This window comes from Vigna radiata, unplaced genomic scaffold (genome assembly GCF_000741045.1).
Source record: "Vigna radiata var. radiata cultivar VC1973A unplaced genomic scaffold, Vradiata_ver6 scaffold_436, whole genome shotgun sequence".
Classification (NCBI taxonomy): Eukaryota; Viridiplantae; Streptophyta; class Magnoliopsida; order Fabales; family Fabaceae; genus Vigna; species Vigna radiata.
In genome coordinates, this window is record NW_014541975.1 from 37,650 (window position 1) to 59,501 (window position 21,852).

The 21,852-nt window shown below is 36.2% G+C and overlaps 2 protein-coding genes across 2 annotated transcripts; both read right to left on the minus strand.

Annotated features, from left to right (window-relative positions):
- Positions 1-1,125: 1,125 nt before the first annotated feature.
- LOC106778691 lies at positions 1,126-6,393 on the minus strand. The gene has a single exon (XM_014666675.1). It carries the CDS (start codon positions 6,391-6,393, stop codon positions 1,126-1,128), a length of 5,268 nt encoding a protein of 1,755 aa, XP_014522161.1.
- A 7,914-nt stretch (positions 6,394-14,307) lies between these two features.
- Positions 14,308-15,160, minus strand: LOC106778694 (extensin-2). The gene has a single exon (XM_014666678.2). The coding sequence runs from the start codon at positions 14,980-14,982 to the stop codon at positions 14,530-14,532; it is 453 nt and encodes a 150-aa protein (XP_014522164.1). The 5' UTR covers positions 14,983-15,160; the 3' UTR covers positions 14,308-14,529.
- Positions 15,161-21,852: the final 6,692 nt, after the last annotated feature.

Genomic DNA, 21,852 nt, shown 5'->3' on the forward strand with positions numbered 1-21,852 from the left:
GCTGCTGAAGAGAATCAGAGGCAGCTGAAGGAAGACGTCGCGAGGTTGAGGGAGGTGGAGGAGAAGCTTCAGGGCCGGACGGTAGAGCTGCACACCGAGCTGAAGAAAGCGCGTGCAGATCTTAAGACGGCTGAGGACAAAATAATGTCTCTGAACGATAGTCTGGTGGCGGAACATGAGGACGGCTTTTACAAGGCCATCCGTCAAGTGGAAGTTTTGCTAAAGGTCGAGAAGCCACTCTCTCTTGGGTTCGATATTTACAAGGACGTGTATCACGGTGTCTTAACGGACATTAAGGACCCGGAGGAGGCCGAAGCCGGCGAGGAAAATGCCGAAGGTGATGGCGAACGGGTTGAAGTAGTCGGATCTGCTGCCGATCCTCATGAAGAATAGCTTTTTCTTTTTATATTTTTCTTGTTAAGTTAGGGACCATTCGGTATCGGCCGGAATGTAAACAGTGGATTGTACTGTTTACTTTTACCGGCCGATCGTATATTTTTTGATGTTTCTGAATTGTTTTTTGATGAATGGACATTTTGTGCGTTAATTTCGTTACTTGGTATTAATCTTTTCTGGTTTCGTTCAGCTCGTGTTACCATTTTTGGTGGGTAAGTTGATTCACAACCGCCCGGTTACATAGGACAATTCTATTCGTTTAACTTGAATTTTGCGCGGGAGACGGTGAGTGTAAATTCTGATCGTCGAACCAAGTTGACAGGATGGTTCCGTTCATCAACTTGGACTTTATACGAGGCGGCGGGCTTAACCCCTTACCGCCCGGCCAAGTTGACAGGATAATTCCATTCGTCAACTGCCAAGTTGACAGGATAATTCCATTCGTCAACTGCCAAGTTGACAGGATAATTCCATTCGTCAACTTGGACTTTGCACGAGGCGACGGGCTTAACCCCTTACCGCCCGGCCAAGTTGACAGGATAATTCCATTCGTCAACTTGGACTTTTGCGCGAGGCATCGGGATTAACCCCTTAGCGCCCGGCCAAGTGGACAGGATAATTCCATTCGTCCACTNGGGCTTTAAATGAATGAAGGACGGGAGTACTGTGTGGGGGTGAAACTTTCGTGTTGCTTCTTGAATCGTGATTGTGTGAAACAATATTACATGCTCAGCTAAAATAAAGTTTAAGATGTGACGCATTCCAAGTGTTGGTAATTTGCCGGCCGTCCAACCGAGTGAGGCGGTATGCGCCGTTGCCCAAAGCTTCTACAACTTTGAACGGGCCTTCCCACTTTGCTGCGAGCTTGCCATGAGCTGCCACACGACGTGCTTCCCCGGCCTTTCTCCATACGAGGTCCCCTTCATGGAACTGACGCGGACGGACTTTGGTGTTGTACTTGCGTTCCACCATGCGACGACATGCTTCTGCCCTTAGCACTGCCCGATCGCGTCGTTCGTCGATCGTATCAAGTTCGACCCGTAACTCTTGGTCGTTTATCTGGAGATTCTCGATGTTTCGTCGTAAGGATGGTTCGCCCAATTCTACNGGTAACATGGCGTCTGTACCGTACGTCAAGTTNAAGGGCGTTTCTCCAGTCGTGCCGTGCGGGGTGCACCGATAAGCCCAGAGGACCTCGGGCAAGTGGTCCGCCCACGCTCCTTTCTTGTCTCCTAATCTTCGNTTGAGTTCGGCGACAATGGTTTTGTTAACTGCCTCAGCTTGCCCNTTCGTCTGAGGGTGTTCTACTGAGCTTGTGGCATGTTTTATACCCAATCCCCTGAAGAACGTTTCCAGCCTTCGGTCGACGAANTGCCTACCGTTGTNGGTTACGATCGTTCGAGGCAAGCCNAACCTGCAAATGAGTTTCCAACAGAATTTTTGGACTTGGGAGGCTGTGATGGTGGCGAGTGGCTCGGCCTCTACCCACTTTGTGAAGTAATCGATGGCCACCAGCAAGAACTTGCGTTGCCCCGTGGCCGGGGGAAACGGTCCGACTATGTCCATCCCCCATTGAGCGAACGGCCAAGGGGAAACGATGGTGTGTAACTTTTGCGAAGGAGTGTGGTGATTGTTGGCATGGGCCTGACATTGGGTGCACCGGCGGGTAAATTCTACCGCATTGGCTTCCATCGTCGGCCAGTAGTATCCTGCTCGTAACGTCTTAGCTTTGAGTGCTCGCCCGCCCGTGTGGAAGCCACATACTCCAAGGTGTAGTTCGCTCATCACGTACTGTGCTTCGTTCTCCGCCAGGCATTTGAGTAGGGGTGATGAGAAACCGCGGCGGTATAAATCGTTACCGATAATCATGAACCGGGTAACCCGCTTAGAGTCCGCTGGGCATAAGCTCTCACCGCGATCTTGCTTGCGGATTAAGTTCCGGATCTCGGTCCTCCAGTCGGCGGTGTCGCTCGAAGAGGTAGCCAAACATTCGACCGAAGGTTGTAGGAGGACCTGTCGGATGACAGTCGTGAGCTGTCCTTTCTCTTTTCTAGTACTGAGTTTGGACAGTAGGTCGGCCCGGGCGTTCTGTTCCCGGGGAATGTGCTCGATTTTCACATCATCGAACTCTTTCACCAAAGAACAAGCCTGGTGATAGTATTTTAGGAGGTGGTCCTCCCGTACCTGAAAATCACCATTCATTTGGCCGACTACCAGCTGTGAGTCAGTTCGGCAGATCACCCTACGGGCCCCCATGTCTTTGGCCAGTTGTAAACCGGCCAACAAAGCTTCGTACTCCGCCTGGTTGTTTGAGGTTTTGAACTTGAAAATTAACGAGTGTTCTATTAAGAACCCGTTGGGACCTTCAAGGANGACACCCGCGCCGCTAACCGTTCGGCCTGACGCCCCATCCACGTACAATAACCATTCCTCATGGCCGATCATCGGTATTTCTGCTGCGAAATCCGCCAGATGTTGCCCCTTGACGGAGCCCCTCGGCTCGTATCTGATGCCAAATTCAGATAGTTCTACTGCCCAACCTACCATCCTTNCGGCCNGATCGGGTTTTCTCAAAATTTTCGAGACCNGATGGTCGGTACGTACGACCACCTGGTGACTTTGAAAGTATTGGCGCAGTCTTCGAGAGGCATGAAGGAGGGCTAGGGCTACTTTCTCCACCTGTTGATATCGGGTTTCAACGTCGGTCAGTGTCCGGCTAACGAAATATATGAGCTTGGGTGTGGGTTTTTCTTGCAGCAGGACGGCACTGACCGCAGTTTCAGAGAGCCCTAGGTAAACCTGGAGGTCTTCGCCCGGAGAAGGTCTGTTCATGATGGGAGGCTGGGTAAGGACGCCTTTGATTGCCTGGAAAGCCGTCTCACAGTCATCGTCCCAACTGTTGGCTGATGCTTTCTTCATCTTCTTCAGGATAGGAGCCGCCCGTTCCGCTAACTTTGGTACAAATCGGGATAGTGCAGTCAAACGGCCGACTAGTCTCTGTACCTCCTTTACCGTTCGAGGGGTCTGCATCTCCAGCACCGCCCTGCATTTATCCGGGTTGGCCTCGATTCCCCGGGACGTTAGCATGAAGCCCAAGAATTTGCCGGCCGCGACTCCGAACGTGCACTTGGCCGGATTGAGTCGCATCCCATACCGCCTCACCTGTCTAAAGACTTCCTCCAAATCTCGCAGATGTTGGGCTCCTTCGGCCGATCGGACGACCATGTCATCGACGTAGACGTCCAGACAANGGCCTATCTGGTCGGTGAAGATTTTGTTCATCAAGCGCTGGTAAGTGGCACCGGCATTTTTGAGCCCGAAGGGCATGACTTCGAAACAGAAGTTGGCTTGATCGGCCATGAAGGCCGTCTTTTCTCTGTCAGGATTGTGCATAGGTATCTGGTTATATCCTGAATAAGCATCCAAGAAGCTAAGAATCTGATGTCCGGACGCCCGGTCTACGAGAACATCGATGCTGGNCAGTGGATAAGAATCTTTGGGGCAAGCTTTGTTGAGGTCAGTGTAGTCTGTACACATTCGCCACTGACCATTCGACTTCTTCACCATGACTACGTTGGCTAACCAGGTGGTGTAAGTAATCTCTCGAATGAACCNGGCCGTCTGCAATTTCCGGACTTCCTCCTGGACTGCCCGCCTCTTTTCTTCTCCCATTTTTCTCTTCTTTTGGGCTATCGGCCTGGCTTCCCTGAACAGGGACAGACGGTGTGCCATGATAGAGGGATGGATCCCTGGCATGTCAGCAGCTGTCCATGCGAAAAGGTCCCGGTTACGCCAAAGGGCAGCCCGGAGCTGCCTCTCCATCTCCTCCTCCAGCCCTTGGGCTATGAAGGTGACCTGATCAGGGCTCTTTCCCACTATCATTGGCTGGGTTTCCCCCTGCGGTTCGAGGCGGTCCTCGGTGTTGGTACGGGGGTCTAGGTCGGCCATCGCGACACTTGCCCCGCCTGTCCTCCGCCTTGTCTCTCGGGGGTACATTTTGAGACCGGCTGCGTAACACTCCCGCGCTACTTTCTGGTCGGCGCGGACGGTACATATCGTCCCCCGAGATGTGGGATACTTCATTGTTAGATGGGGGGTGGAGACGATAGCCCCAAAGGAGTTCAGACATGGTCGTCCTAAGAGGACGTTGTAAGATGTATTAGCATCCACCAGCAAATATCGCACCTTTTTCTCTTCTCCCTCTCGTCCGGCCCCGATGTGCGTCCACAAGTCCAGATATCCCCTGGTGTCGACCCTTTCTCCTGCGAAACCCACCAGTTGTTCATCGTATGGGACGATGAGGTCTTCGGAGATGTCCATCTGCCGGAATATCTTCCAGTATAGTATGTTGACCGAACTTCCTTGGTCGACTAGCACCTTGCCTACTCCATACCGCGCGATTTCGACCGTAATGACCATAGGGTCGTCTTGTTCAGGGTCTAGTGCATGAAAGTCTTCATCAGAAAATGTGATGGGAGGCATTGTTCGCCTGGGGATGTCAACGGCGTGTATGGACCGTAGGTGACGGATGCTCCTCTTCCGTGCCGACGACGACGTTCCCCCACCTGCGAATCCGCCAGAGATCGTGTTAATCATTCCCCGCAATGGCCCCCCGCTGCCGCCCGCTCGGCTCCTGCTGCGGCTTCTGCTTCTCTCTCTTCGTCTCTCCGAATTCCTTCCCCGTTCATCGTGCTCGCGTGGATATCGCGGGCGGACGTCTCTACGTCCTCTGTCCGTCGACGTCCTTGGACTCCTTTCTCTCGGGGGCGGACGTCCAGCAGAGACTGTTTCGTTCTGGTGGTTTCTTATATATTGTTTCAAATGCCCGGCCTGGATGAGCTCCTCTATTCGGTCCTTGAGCGTCATGCAGTCTTCAGTGTCGTGGCCCATGTTCTGATGATACAGGCAGTGTTTGCCGTTGTCGGCTCCTGTAGGAGTCGGACGTTTTTGCGGGGCATGCATTATCTGCGTGCTTAGAGCTTCTTGCAGTATCCGCGCCCGGGGAGCATTGAGAGGAGTGTATTGGGGGAAACGGGGGACCCGAGGGCCGTCTCGCCCTTTTGCACCGGCGGGCCGTTGCGATTGACCCTGTTTGCCCTCGCCTTTATCCTTCGCTTCCTGCATCTCCCTTCGATAGTTTTGTTTCATCTCCTTCACCCTGGCCTCGTCCGTCGCCCGCTGGCGTAATTCTTCCAGCTCCTTAGGCGGGTTTCGACAAACGCTCTCCTTAAAGGGTCCCGGCCTAAGGGCCGGCATCACATACTGCAAGGCCATCTCCACGCTCAGTCCCCTGACCCGCCGGACCACTTTGGTGAATCGTTCCATGAAGGCTCTAAGCGCCTCCTCTTTCCCTTGCTTCATATTCATTAGATCGACCAGAGTAGTATCTTGTGGTCGGCATGCGGCGAATTGATCGCTGAACATGCCGCTTAGTCCCTTGAAGTTTTCTACCGAGCCGTTAGGTATGGAGTTGAACCACTCTAAGGCTTCGCCTTCGAGGGACAGTGAGAATGCCCGGCACCAGATGGCATCACTTCCCGTCCGGAAGGCCATGGCATTAGTAAACGACTTGACATGTGCGTCGGGATCACTGGTACCGTCGTACATCTTGAATTGTGGGGGAATGAACTGATCTGAAATACGGACGTCCATCACAGCTTGGACGAATGGCACTGGTACCGACGGTATCTCCGACTTAACCAACACCAAACTTTCCTCCCCCCTCTCCTTCTCTTCCTCCTCGGTACTCTTCTGCTTCCCTTTCTCCTGGTCACCCTGACCCCGTGCACTACTGTGGGCCTCCTTGCTGCCTTCCCCCGTCTGTTTTTCCTTCTCCTGGCGTAGCTGGGCTAGACACTCGGCACGCACGGCCGCCATCTCCTCTTCGTGTTTCTTTTGCATCTCTTCATGTCTCCTTTGCATCTCTTCCATCCTCATCTCCAGAGCGCGTACAATTCCGCTCGTCTCCTCAGTGCTAGCGTTTCTCGTGGTCACCATTGGGTATAAGCCTCCGGCCCCACGGTGGGCGCCAAATGTTTCTGCTTTGGGGGTCTAAGTCGGTCTGAGCTCTCCACTACCGTCCGCTCGGATCTCCCGATCGTTCACGATTTGCGCTTTCCTCTTGGTCTTGAAATATCCGGTCGGGTACCTGCTAAAAGCACTCCGACGCTCAAGTCAATGTTCCGTTTTAGAAGCTAGTGATAGAAAGAGAAAGTGAGATAAATGTGCATTAAATGTAACCACCTACCTTTCACCTTTGACTTTTATTTATAGTTTTTTCTATGGGCCAGTAATTAGCGGAATCTTAATCAAGGCCCAATTGCAGGCCTGTTGGGGTTAATCTGGTTTTACCTTAATGTTGTGCAGCTTCCAAAATCTCCATCGATCTTCGCCGGACTGCCGTCTCACTGGCAACGAGAACCAGTCCTTCATGCGGACATAACAGCTGAATGTGGCTCGTCATGCAGACATAACAGCCGTGCGCGACCCGGTCGCATTAACTAGTCGCGCGTTAAGAATGGATTTCAAGGTCTGGTTTTCGCGTGTCCGGTCTCGCCTGCCCGGATGGGAGTCATGGACGGACGGTCACGTAGGGTACAGTGACAAATAATTATTGAATTATAGAATATCAATTTAGCTAAGATGTCATAATTAAAAGTGATACCCAATATAAATTTTATTCAAAAAAAATTACATAAGACTGTAATAAGGAATTTTAAGAAAAGAAATAAAAAATAAACAAATTTGACAATTTAAATTACATATAAGATAGAAAATTAAAAAAAAAAAGTGAACAAATAGCGTTATAAAATAGATTTGTGAATAAATTAAGTTTAATTGATGAATTAATGTTTTGTTTTCCTTTCACAGGATTTTATCAAAACAATTGATAAAACTGACCTGTTTTCATGAAACATATATAGTATACAACTCTTCACTACAAAGTCTTTGAAATTATCGATAAAATTTTATTAATAAAAATAAATTTATTATCAAATCTAGATGATTGATGGATTTTATTAATAAATTTTAAAATTTTAATTATTGACAAATTTTATTCACAAAAAATTTATATGTTTTAATCCTAATAAATTTTATTGACAAATTTTTTATCATTAAAATTTTATTTATAATTTAAAATTTTTATTACTGATGAGTTTGTCTATCAATATATTAGCAACAGACAAATTTTTATTACTTCTTAAATTTCTTGGAGATTTAAAATGTAATGTAAAGGCTAAAACTTTAAGATCAAGGCTTTTTGACCAGGTGGTTTTCTTTTTCTATCATCAAGAATACTTTAATATTTCTAAATCTATACTAAATTGTACTTACACTTCATTTAGGTGTAAAATAAATATTCATTTTTCTTAATTTTAAAATAAAATGACAATTAATACTTCTAGTTATGCCATTTTTATGTTTTTAACAAAGTCCTACATACTTTATTTCATTTAAAAGCAGTATACCGAAAAAATTAATAAAAAAACCCAGAAAATACAAAATTAAAGTTTTCAAATATAAAAAATTAAGATGTTTTTCTGAAAAAAATATAAAAAAAATTAATTAGTATAAATTAAATATATATAATTATATCATTACTCAAGTAAAAAAATTAAAAATAATATAAAATAAAAATAGGTATTAAATATATAATTAAATTTATTAAATTTTTGTTATTTAAATATAATTTTAATTCAATATAATTGTAAACATGTACAAGTATGAATGTAAATAAAATAAGGAGGGTCTTATTTTATTAATAGTACAGTGGATTTGAATATTATTTTAGAATTAGAAAACAATATAAATATCTTTTAAAAAATCAGATATAATTTTGGCATACCTAAATTATTCAATTTTTATTCATTAAAATTTTTAACTGTAATTTTGAATTCATAATTCTTAATTAAAAAATTTAATTAACCTGTTATTCATCAATAAAATAAATAAAGTAAGTAATAGTTTATTAAAATATAAAAAAAGTGTTATTTTATTAGACATGAAAAAATGAGTAGTGAAAATGTGCTTGCTATTTTATTAAAAAATTAAGAGAAATAAGTATTATTTTAACGTTGCGAGACATTGTGACTTTAAGTTTTCCAAATAGTCTAATTATACAATTTTTTTTTTTATATTTAATTTTGAATTTAGGAATTGACATGGACAGAAATAGAGATAGGATGACAAAAATATCATCATATATAAGTAAAATATACTATGAATAATGGGCAATAATTATATACGTAACGGATAATTTAATATTTATCTATTAAGAGGCTGATTTGGATATATTAATATTTATATTTGTAAGTATTCATTATTCGTTAAGAAAATAAAATTATATTTTATCCGTAAATTTAATATTTAAGTTGTTTCTTACGTTCATTTTCCACTGCTACCGTTTTATTATGCTACTGCAACGGAAAAGTAACTAACCATACTGTTGATTGAAACAAAAAAGGCAAAGGCAATGGAATGGTACGGTGAAATAGAAAAGAGTGAAATTTACAAGGAAAACGAGAGGAAATTAACGTGATTTTTATAATAAAAAATAAAAATAATTGTTAAATGAATGTAAATATGTGTCAAATAATATTTATTTTAAGTTTTATCTTGTGATGTATATTTTTTTTTATAAGAATATCCAACAAATGATACAGTTTTTTGTTCTAGTTAAGTACTTTTATCATCTATAAGGGTGTGTTCACTTGGGTGATCGGAGATGATTAAGAGAGAGTGATTGAGTGGATTTGAGGATAATATTTTTTTGTTGTTTATTTGAGTGAATTTGAAGGTAAACGAGAGTGAATTTTGAAGTAAATTTTTTTAATTTGTCATATAAACTAAATCCTACACCAATTCTCACAAACCTTATTTCAAAATTTTTACCTCCAAATTCACTCAAATAAACAACAACAAAAAATTATCCACAAATCCACCCAATCACTCTCCCCAATTATCCCAGGTGAACACACTCTAAATGTATACTAAATTAATTAATTAATTAATTAATTATCCATACATGTTCCACTCCTAGCATTATATTCTTATATCCATTACCATTATCCAAATACGACTAGACAGGAGAAGTTGGATGGGTCCAAGAAAAAACAGCCAAAAAGTTAAGAGGTACTCCCTCCACCTCCCCATTTTCTTCTTTTACCTCTTCAATTTTTTTCATTTTTTTCTTATTACAAAAATAACCCTTTTCTTTTCCTTTTTTCCCCTTTTTAACTTTTAACTCTCAACCTTACTTTGCTCTCTCTCCCTACTTACAGCCCACCTCCCCCACCCCACCTTCCCAATCTTTTCAATCAACACTACAAGAGACACTCCTCGCCAAAAAGCAAAAGTCATTAAAGTCAAAGTGGACCTAATAATAATTACATTCTGAAATCCTGAATCCTAATTCTCACTCACTCAATTATTTTTTTTCTCTCGCCGGAGAAAACTCTCGGTCCGATCTCCCAAGTTTTTCTTTCCGGTAGCATAGCAGTTTGAAAGGTTCTGTTTTTCTGGCTAGGAGTATTTGATTTTCCGATGATTCTTTGGTGAATTGAGTTTGGGGGAATTCTCGATTTTGACCTAAAGCAAAGGTCTTTACTCAAAATATTCTCTGGGTTCGGTGTTCTTTTTCTATTTTTGCGGTGGGTGGACCGACTATGACTGTGTCATTGTGCTTGATTTTTGTGTTGATATTTTTGGATAAATAAGAAACAAGAAAAAATATTCCTTTGAGATTTGGATAGTTATTTAGTGGAAATTTCGGAGACAAGTGTTCCAAAAACATGTGAGAGTGACAAGATTACTCCAACCATAATTGAAAAATCATTGGATTTGAAGCAAAGTTTGGGTGAAATGGAAGAGCTTTTGCTTCCGTTGAAGATCAACTACTACCCAATTTGTCTACAGAGTTGAAGCTCATATAGACATAGGTTAACTAACCTTCCTCCTTCACAACATTTCACAACATGGTGCCGGGGTCTGCAACTTTTCTATAAGGGCAATTGGGTGACGGTCAAGTATGTGCCTAATTCCATTTTCATGTTCGGAGGCACCATTGAAATCCTGAATAACGAAGGTTGAAATCCGTTTTTAACTTAAACGAAAGTTCACATTCGTTTTTATCTTAAGCGGACGATGATATCCGTAAAAGAAAAAGGTTTTTTTTTATAAAATTTTAACTTTAAAAATAAATTTTTACGGAGTAAAACAAGAATAAAAAAAATATAATGAAGGATAAAAAAAAAGGAGAAGTGGAGGAAGCAATTGGAGAGGTGCAGGAACTAATACCCAAAAGTTAATAGAAAAACGTACATTATGTGGCCTAAATACGTAAGGCTCAAAAAGGAACTGACCCAATCTAGACAATAATAAAGAAAGAGAAGGATACTACTATTTACGCTCCCAATTATTAATAAATGCACTTCCTACTTTTTTTTCTCTATACAGATTCGTTGAAGTAACCTATGTTTTCCTTTCTTTTTATCTCTTTCTAAGATCACCAGCCCTCTTTTTTGTTTTTTTTTTAATACTCTCTTTTCTAAGATTCCATGCATTCATATCTAATTAATCATTATAATATTATAATATTATTTTAACTCCATTATTTTATTTATAATTTTTTAATGATTCATCTTTAATAAAAAGTTTAGAAGATAATGGAATCAAGTAAATTTCTTTTATTTTAAGTGTGACTAATTTATAGAAACTTGACTACAATTTAATATTATATATATAGGTTAATGTAATATTTAGATTCAATATACAGTTTTATATATATATAAATAATGTTTTAAATATTATTGAACTTTTTAATGTATGAAATGAATTCCATATATTATTCAATTGAATTTGTTGATTTCCAAGTATATTGATTCAATAATGATACAATGTGTATTCTTGTCTATTCTTAATTCGAATATAAGGTGACAGGGGGAGATGAGATTAATATATGTTCGAATGATTGAGAATAGAATAGTGAATTAATTTTGATGATATGTTAAGTGCAATTGGGTGTAATAGGATATTGGAAAATTGTATGAGTGATACTGAAATTTTGGGTGTGTAATGAAATGCTTAATTGTTTTATATATCAATTGTTTCATTAAGTTTTAACTATAAGAGTCTTTAACAAGTGTCTTGGAAAATTAAGGTTCAAATTGGGTTACTTACACATCAAGATTCTTTCAAGAAAGTGGGTTGAACTATTTTGATTTGATCTCCACCAAGAGAATTGTGATTGGAAGATCAGGATCATCATCAACAATTTGTATTTGTCTACCTGTGTGTTGGCCAAGTGTTGAGAGTTGCGAGTGTTCTCCGGGGTTGTAAGATTGAGGATATTCATCTCTTATTTTGCTATATTTGATTTTGAGTGTGGTGAGAAATGCATTGAGAAGGGTATATTTGTATTTCTATAAACTCAATCAATTTATAGTGCTTTAATGGTATAAATTATCTAACAGTTTCGAATCCTATGATGTTCAATGGTATAAATTATGTAAAATTTGCTTTTAGTTTGAGATTGACTTTTGAAACTTATGAAGTGTATGTACATGGGAACTAGTTATAGTATGATTTGTTAACTGAATGCAGTATAAAATGGTTGTGTGTTCTGGTTATATGTTCTAGTTGATCATTAGATTAGATGATATATGTCTAGGAGATTCCCAGTCCAAGACATGCAACCAATTCCCAGTCCAAGATATATTAGATAATCTAATCAGCATTTTCTTGTCAGCTAGTTGTTTTGGACTCTGCAAAATTCAAATGTTCCAAATCCAATCTGGTTTGTTTGAGGATGGTTTACCAATTTCACGAGGATGAAACCTGTGAAATGATTGGAGTAGAGCTCCAAAACTGAGGTTGGTAAGGCCAACTATACCATCGCCAATTGTTCTAGTGAGTCTATTGAGGGGCAATGAGATTTCTGTGAGAGAAACAGCATCAACAAGATCACTTGGGATAGACCCTGAAAGAAAATTGAAGTCTGCTGTAAAACTCTCCAGCTTGGAATATGCTCTAATTTCAGGCTGAATGGAACCATCAAAATCATTGGAGGAATAATCCAAGAATCTGAGAGCGAAGGAGTTATGGTCATTAATGCAAAAGAGGGAAGTGGGAATATGACCTATGAAGCTGTTATTACTAACATCCAAAGACGCCATTGAAAAAGTTGCTGGACAAATCCAGCTCCTGGATAGCAGCACCAGTGCTATTTTTGCCACTGTTATCAGCAACAAAACGTGGAAAAAATGAAGAGACTTGAAGAGCAAGATTTTTCTCATTTAAAGAAAGAAAAAGTTGGTAATGAAAAAGAAATTTCTGCATTGAAGCAAGATTTGGAAATAGCCAAAGAACATAAGGGTGTATTGTCGTATTAGACCATTTTCTTCCAGGGCAAAATCAAAGCATTACAACAATTGAGTTTGTTTGGAATGATGGAGAACTTTGTTAGCAATCCTCCTAAACAAGGAAAGGAAAATCGTAAACTACTTAAATTTAACAAGGTTTTTTGGTCAAGCAATAAGTCAAGGTAATGCAATTTTTTTTTCATTTGTATTTCACATTATTATTACTTGATTCTAACGTTCAACTAACTCATCAATTATTTTTTTAGAGGAAGTATTCAAGGACACTCAACCACTGATTCAATCTGTTATTAATGGGTACAATGTTTGTATATTTACCTATGATCAAACTGGTTCGGAAAAGACATACAATGTTAAGAATTAAATTTGTTTAATACTTTATTGTCATTTATCTAGCTACTTTACTCAGTAGTTGTTTTTCTACTAAAGTGGACCTGAGCTATCATCAAAATAAGATTAGGGAGTCAACATGGGACACTTTATCATCTTTATAATAGATTAATTCTAAAAAACATTTATTATAACAAGTGAACAATTACAACTCATAATAGTAAGAAGATATTATGACAAATGAAAATAACTACGTTATAAACTCATATTATAATAATTAAATCCAATTACCTAGTAAAACATTTCAAATATATTATGACACGCGATTGAAAGTATGTTATAGTAAGGTGAACTTATTATAATATACTTTTTCGTTACTTTATAAAAAGGAAAATAAAATTTTAACACCATTTTTTGACACCATTTTGACACTGTATACGTGTCAAAATGTGGTTGGACGATTTCAAATTAAAAAGCAAACTTTGGTTTTTCTCTTCCAAATATACCCCTGCCTCAACTTTTTTTAATTTGAAATCGTCCAATCACATCTTGACACGTGTGCAGTGTCAAAATAGTGTTAAAAAATGGTGTTAAAATATCATTGTCCTTATAAAAAACACATACCTATTATGAATGATGTCTATCCACATGTTATAATAAGCTAATTTTATCTGTCATTCATTTTTATGCTAAGGAATCATAATAAATTATCATAAAATTCTATTTTTCTGCTATTGTTAAAACTCGGTTGTAAACCAGACCCAAAACTTACTTTTAAGGGTGAAAATATAATTTGCTAAAGAATATAAATTAGCTACGTTTGCGAATTATTAAGATTATGACCTTTTAAATAATTGTGTTCAATTAGGAAATCACTATACGTATAATCACTATATACATAATATATGAAAACAATTTATATATATATATATATATATATATATATATATATATATATATATATATATATATATATATAAATTTAGTGTATGAAACTAGAAGGTTCGTTAAAGTTTAGGAATAATTTGTACTTTTTAAAATTAAATCATTTTTTTTCGTTTTTCAAAAAATTAAATTGTTACTATACTTCCAAAACATATGGCCATTTAATAAAAACAAAATACAAATGCAAAACGTAGCAGAAAACCTTAGAAACTAGTTAGATAAGACATAGAACAAAGAAGAACACTTTGAGTACAAAACGTAGCAGAAAACCGCAGAAACTAATTTCATAGTGATTATTGCTGTTATATTGTACAAATTGGGATCAGAAATTAAAGGAAGAACTGGGGAACATTAATTTGCAACAATGAAATTATTTGAGTACAAAACTCTCCTCCTTATTACCTTTCTTGAGACCTTGGACTAATCCATGAATAATCTCGTACACATCTGAATGATCTGAATTAATTTCTTGACAAGCTAATCACCAAAAGATCATCATGCTCAACACGACAACCACCGAAAGTGGCAAGTACAAATCCAAATTTTGGTGGCGGTTTGGACTAGCTCCGCTGAAATTCTCATCCACTGGGTACAAGTTCCCTGGTGGACCCGTCAGGTACAAGTATGCTGATGACGGTGGTGGAGGGCAATATGATGATGGTGGTTTTTTGGGTGACGGTGGTGGTGGTGATGAATACAAGTATGGTGGGGGCGGCGATGGCGGCGGCGGTGAGGGATAGATTATTGGTGGTGGTGGTGATAAATACTCTATTGTCGGTGGTGATGGGGTGGAACCACCTTCACATGGTGAGCACTTCTCATTACCATTTGTGGTCTCATCAAGCTTCCTTGATTCCTGACCCTTGATGGGAGTAGTGACAGAAATAAGCACAAGGATGAAAGTGAAGATCTTTGATGGTTTAATTGTTGGCATGGTTTTGATTGGAGATGGAATTGTGGTGGTAGGGAATGACTATGTTGCCTTGAATTGTGGTTTTCTGAGTTAGATTTTGAAGATAGGATAGCAAAAGGATTTCTTACACTAGAGATAGTGCATGGGGTAAAGGGTCCTTTTAGGTTATGGGCATGATAATTAATTTAGTTTTCTAATGAGGAAAAAGTAGGAATGACACTTGCTACTGTGGTCCTTTCTAGTAAGGGTGACTCTATCATGTGGAATCTAATCTTCCACTGGCATGTGGCAATTAGTGTGTACCGTGGGTTCCACCATACATACAAATCCATAAACACCTCAATAATTAGCATTAATATAAGCCACTTTAGGTGGTTGAGTTTTGGCACATTGGGTTTAACCTTTATTAATATAGTGAAATTAAGTTTAACTCGGTATTATTAAACCAACTTAGTATCAAAATGTTTATCTCCATTTCAACACAATGATATTTACTTAATGTGGATTTTTCATTATACATTTATAATTTTTTATCTAAAATGAAAATACTTATAACTGAGTAATAGTTATAATTTTTCCAAACAATATGTGATATAATAGAAAACTATGAAAAAAAACAATAAAACAACCGCGTATATATTAAAAAATGAGCATATTAAATATATAAAAATGGTTTTGCACAAACTTTTGAATGAAAGTAGACAGCGTAGTAGGATGAGGCGCAGCAAAAGGTACGCCAAAGTGTGAGGCTTCTGAAGATGATAAAGTAAGTTCTTTTTCCTTGAAAAACGAAATTTTCAGAAGCTTTTATGTGTATTCTATTTTGTGAAGCTTCTTTAGCTTCACATGACAAATCTTCTTTGATAGGTATTCGATCTGCATGTGGGCACATGATTTTGGGATCAAATCATAGTACCCTATCATTGACCATTGAATATATATATATATAAAATTCAACAACTTTCCCTTTCATTCCAAAATTCGTTTTGCATAACTTTTTTTTAAGTATTCAATGTTGTGGCATAAGTTGGCACTAGTGATTATTCAAGTTACATAGTCTAAACATTCAAAAAATGTTGAAATAAAAACAAAGAAGGAAATTTCATAAAATGTTATAATTTAAAATGATGTATTGCTGATCCATGTGGTAATAATTATGTTAAAATAATTGAGAGTTGTGTTCCAATTATGAAAATGTAACTCCTTTATGATGTTTTGTTTATGATTATGGGAAAGTGGTTTGATTTAACTTCTCCTAAAATAATACACATATAATACCTTAAACATCATAAATAACCTTAATTAATTATATTATATTAGTAAAATTTACTTGAATTTTATAATTGACCTAATTAATTATCAATGTTTATGTGTTAACTTGAAGTAATAAAAAGAAAAAATAAACATATAAATAAAAAATGAATTATGTATCTACATCTGGGCTACTTCATAGTGAAGAAACTTAGATGGTCTTATTGGGTAGTGTTCTTTAATATGTCCATTGAAACACGCAAGAATGATTTTAATTTTTAAAATTTAAAAATTCTTGTAATTAAAAGTTTTATGTAAAAGATTTCAATAAAGACTCGGGTTAACATAGTTAAAGATTTCACTTAAATTAGATGTAGCCAAACTTTGATCCAACACGAACAACATATTTAACTTATATTCAATCTAACTTCGTAGATCTTGATTTAAGATTGACTCATACAAACCAACTCATAGTACCTCCTAACTCATGGAGCGTTTTTTGCTATTTTAACCTTGCCAAACTTTTTGATCCAATAAACTTTTTTGGCCTTAACCTATAGTTCAATACCAAACCCAATAAATTACGCCAAATCGATAATCTACATATATGCTATAGTTTTACGATATAAGAAAGAATTCCTATGAGTAAAATTCTTATTCAATCATTAAGAATAAATGAAAAGTAGTTAAAAGAGAAAAGGTAAACTTTACCAAAATCGTTCTATCAAATGTTTTAGTCAAGGTTAAGGTATATACTTCCGTATCAATAATATTGAAGAAGTTTCAACTGTAATTAAAGATAATAAAATGTAATTAAAGATAATAAAATGTTAAGTTATAAATTTTAGGTAGGATAAGTTTTTAGCAAACACGTCATATGCCACATGCATGCATTTGGTTCATGTCGACATAATTGACCTTATTGTTGTTATTATATTTGAACAAGCAGACCTATAGCACACTCATTGTAGGACTCATCCCTTTCTAGGTTCGTTTTTCTTACCCCAATCAATGAGGCCATCCTATCATTATCTACTGTTGAAGCTTTTGAGTCATCAAAGTCCACTAATTGCGTATTGCGTTTTCCAATTCTTATCTTTTGGAATCTACTTATAATCACATTAATATACATTATATTTTATAGAATATTATACTTTATTATTTTGTAATATTTGTTTTACTGTTACTCAGTTTATGAAATCCATCACAATATTATTTTGTAATATTATGTTATCATTATCGATGTTTGAGAAGATGGGACCTGAGGAATATCCTTGAACAGAAGCAAACACAAGAAAACAAAGTCATACAATACAAAACTATTTTGAATAGGAAATGGTGCTTGATTTCCTCACATCACCGTCCCATTTTCTATAGCATCTTCGTGGAATCGACTTTTGTCTGATCTTGTGGTACAAACTTTATGAAATACCAATTGGATGGTTTATTTGATTTTTCTAAGGATCATGCTCCTTCTACAACCCTACAAGTTAACATTAAAACATAACATAATATCATCTAAATATTAATATATATATATATATATATATATATGTTGTTAAAAAGTGGACTTCCAACACACTTCCTTCATACCGAGGTATAGACATCTCGTGCGTGATAATAGAAATTGGGTGATCCAATAATAGTCCTACAAAAGATAGAAACAAAAATGTCCACTTTGAACTCGTTAGGATAGACTTTTAACCATGGCTCTGATACCATATTAGAAAAGTGGATTTAAGCCTAACTCAACCTCACAAAACCGGCTTGTAAAGTGAGGTTTGCACCTCACTTATATATATATATATATATATATATANTATATATATATATATATATATATATATATATATATATATATATATATATATATTATAAATTGACATTATCTCTAGTCGATGTGAGACTTCTAACACATCCCCTTCACGTCGAGTTATAAACATCTCGTGCGTGATAGTAGAAATTTGGTGGTCCAATAACGGCCTGACAACGGGTGGAAACAGAAATACCCACCTAAAACTCGTTAGGATAAACTTTAATAATGACTCTGATACCATATTAGAAAATAAGTTTTTAAGCTAGTTTTGTGGGACTGAATTAGGTTTAAAAACCCAATTTCTAATATATGTTTCTAGAAAAATCATATAGTTAAACAACTTTAGTGTATAATATACTCGTTCCTTTTATTAGAAAATAATTTTAATTTATTATTTAAATAAAAATATCCCAGTTTGTTGAGATAATCTTTTCTTAATGAATTTTGAAATTTTAAATAAAATACACGTATTCTTATTGAAATATAATGTCTTACAGTTTTCCCGTTTTACAATTTTAATAATTGTTGCTAAACAAATTTATTGTGAATTGCTGCAAACACATATGTAAAGTTCATGTCTTCTACCCATTTCTTAGCAAGGTGATGGTTATTTTGAATTTAGAGTTTTCAGTTTGACTTGGAAAGAAATAGAGTATCCTTATATCCCAAAATGAATAAATCTAATGCAACCTTAATTTTTTTTCAAGTGCTTCACTATTGAGTTGAAAATATAGAAGATGAATTTTAAATTTGATGATTTAAAAAAGTTTAGTTTCTTACTTGAATTTGATTTCTTTATTTAAATACATTTTTTAATATGTGTTTTTACATTTTTGAAGGTAAATATATTTTATCAATGGGAGAGTGCAAATGGTACATCCTTCAAGAAATATGTATTCCTTTGCTACTTCATAGAGATGGTTGGTATACAAAATTTATCTGTAGAGGTGTTCTAAAAATGGTTTATTTCTATAAACTTAAGAGGATCACGTAGTTCATTTGAAGCACCTAGAACAAAATAGTTCATTTTAGAATATTTTCAACCTCACGCAGTGAGATAAAATATTTTGAATATCTATTTGGATCTTGATTATGATCTTGTTGATTTTTACTTTTCAATGGATAGGACTTTGTTTATCTATGATGTGAAATGTTTTTTACTGGTATTTTCATTTTGTTTTCTTTTTTATAAACACTAGTGCAATAAAAGTTATATACCATAATTACTTTTGGGTTTTCACAATAATTATACAAGAGTAGTATATCTTATAAACTACAAATAAAATCATAGTTTAAAAAAAATTATAGTATATAAGTGACAATAAACTATAGTCTATTGTCAATTACTCATAGACTATTCTAATTTCGTTTTAGTTTTTCTACTTCTAATTAAGTAATTTGGACAAAACCAAAACCACAATAACTAAATCTCAACATCAAACAAACTAAAAGCTTCATACAAAGGTCTCGTATGTATCTTCATTTAAGCTTTGAATTTGACTAATAGCGAAACAATTCAAAAAAAAGATTACATATAAAACAATTAATTATCCTTAAATTTGTCTCATAAAATATATTATTTTCACAAGAGATTTATTTTTAACGTTGAAGATATAACTTTGTATAAATGAAACACCTTTCATATATTATATCTTTAGAAAACTTATTTTATTATAACTTGTTTACTGAAAATAGAGATTTAAATAAATATAGCAAGTTTTTTTTTTTCTTTTTATTGACAAATGTTAGTTGTTAATATTTTGTTTGTGAGGGAAGTTGAAACCTACAACCTCTCCCATCCTCTCTTAAAAACCCTTTAAACCAACCTTAGAGTTGGTAGTAGATAGTCTTTTGTCGCCAAAATTATTAAAAAAAAACTTGAATTAGTCATCCTTACTAATAAAGTATAAGGTTAAACTTAGGTCAAAATGCAAGACATAAATTAAAAGAAATTAAAGGAGCATGAACTCTTGAAAATGAAAGAGATCTTGAAAAGGCAATCTAAACCAAAGCAAGTAAACTAACTATCCAAGTAAGGAACAAAAGATAAAATGGAACAATGGTTTAGTTGCTGCTTAAAACTTAGCATAATTGTGATCAAAAGCCAAATTAGAAATTCAAATAGTAACTATAACTAACACCAACTAGAACCTTATGATTGGACACTTGGGTAAGGGTTTGCCATCAAATTAAGGTTTTCAGATTTTAGGAATTTAGGGATTTATGATTGAACCAACAATATTACTTACTAGATCAATGAAACGAACTCCACAAGAAGGAAGAGTGAGTGAGCGCGAGAAGAAGGAACTTCCTTTTCTCTATCAGTCAGCATAAGAAGATGACATTACAGAGTGAATGACGAAGCTTGGAGAGTCACCTGAGAGTGAACGATTGCGAGAGTGAAGTAGTACGAGGCTAGGTTTAGTGAAGGACTGTGAGAGTACAAGAGCTTGAAGGAACTGAGTGAAAGTTTTGGTGAAAATTTTAAGTAAGAAAGTTTCAAAGATTGAGCACGAGAGGTGAGGTGAGTGAAAAAATTGTTTTAATTTTTAATAATTATTTATTTCCAAACCGTATGTAATATCAGTAGGTAAATTTTGTTTCACTTACCGACTGATTTTACCTATGCATCATATCCTTCGCAAAATTCTTGCAATATTATGCCAACGTTACATACAAATTTTACATATGGAAAATCGGTAATAAATTGTTTAGCCATTACCTATGAAAAAACACATATATAACTCAATTTTCCAGATATATAGATAAAATCCGTATGTAACAGGTAATTTACCCACAGATCCAAATCAATATTATATATAAGTAAATCATATTTTTCTTTTAGTGGTAACATGAAAAATTTTCTTGGACGAGACAAATAGTATGTAAGAACTCTTGTTAATATTGTATAAAAGGGAGAAGAAATATGTTTTAACACTTTAATGTTCTTTCATGTCTTTAAATTACATTTAATATCACATATAAAATAAGAATCACAATTGTTTCAAGTTGTGTCTAATTTATAATATTCATATTTATTGTTTTATCTATTTCTTATTCATGTCTTAAATGTTTTTGTCATAAAAAAAAGTAAGGAAACTTGTTTAATCATTAAATGGTTAACCCCAATGTAGATAGTCTAACCCTTAGCTTTTTTTTAGAGTTTTGATGACAAAAAACATTAGATGATGGTATTCTTATATATATTATATTCACACGAGCATTTTAATGTGTGTTTTATGTTGGCATTAGTTCTTTATTTTGTTTGTTATTTAGTTTTTGAACTTCAACAAATAAAGTTTCTTAATTCTTCTTACAAATTTGTCTATTTTTTTGGTTCATCTACAAGACATAATACCAGACATATGATGTGAAATTCATCAAATAGTCTAAAGAATAAGAATAGTTTTGATGATGAAAAATGATAAGTTGTGTGTGTTTTCTATGTGTGTGTTTGTGCATATGTATATATGCATGTATGTATACAAACTTTCTAATATGTGTTTTATGCTAGTTGAAATGCAATGGAGATTCTTATTACCACATGATGTAACCATTATTCTGATAACTTTTTGGCAAGTATACCAAATCGTTACAAGTAATACAGTGGATAAGTAAAGTATCGTTCTCCCAAGGGACTTGTGCAACACTTGACAATTTTTCCTTTTATAACTCAATTAGACATCAAAATACACAAAACGATACAAGAAACACAGTTGGTGTNCTAGGAATTGGTCTTTGACTAACATTACAGTAACATCCTGGATAAAATACGTTCTCTGTTCAAGCATTCACATAAGCGTATCTTGATTTAATTCCTTAAA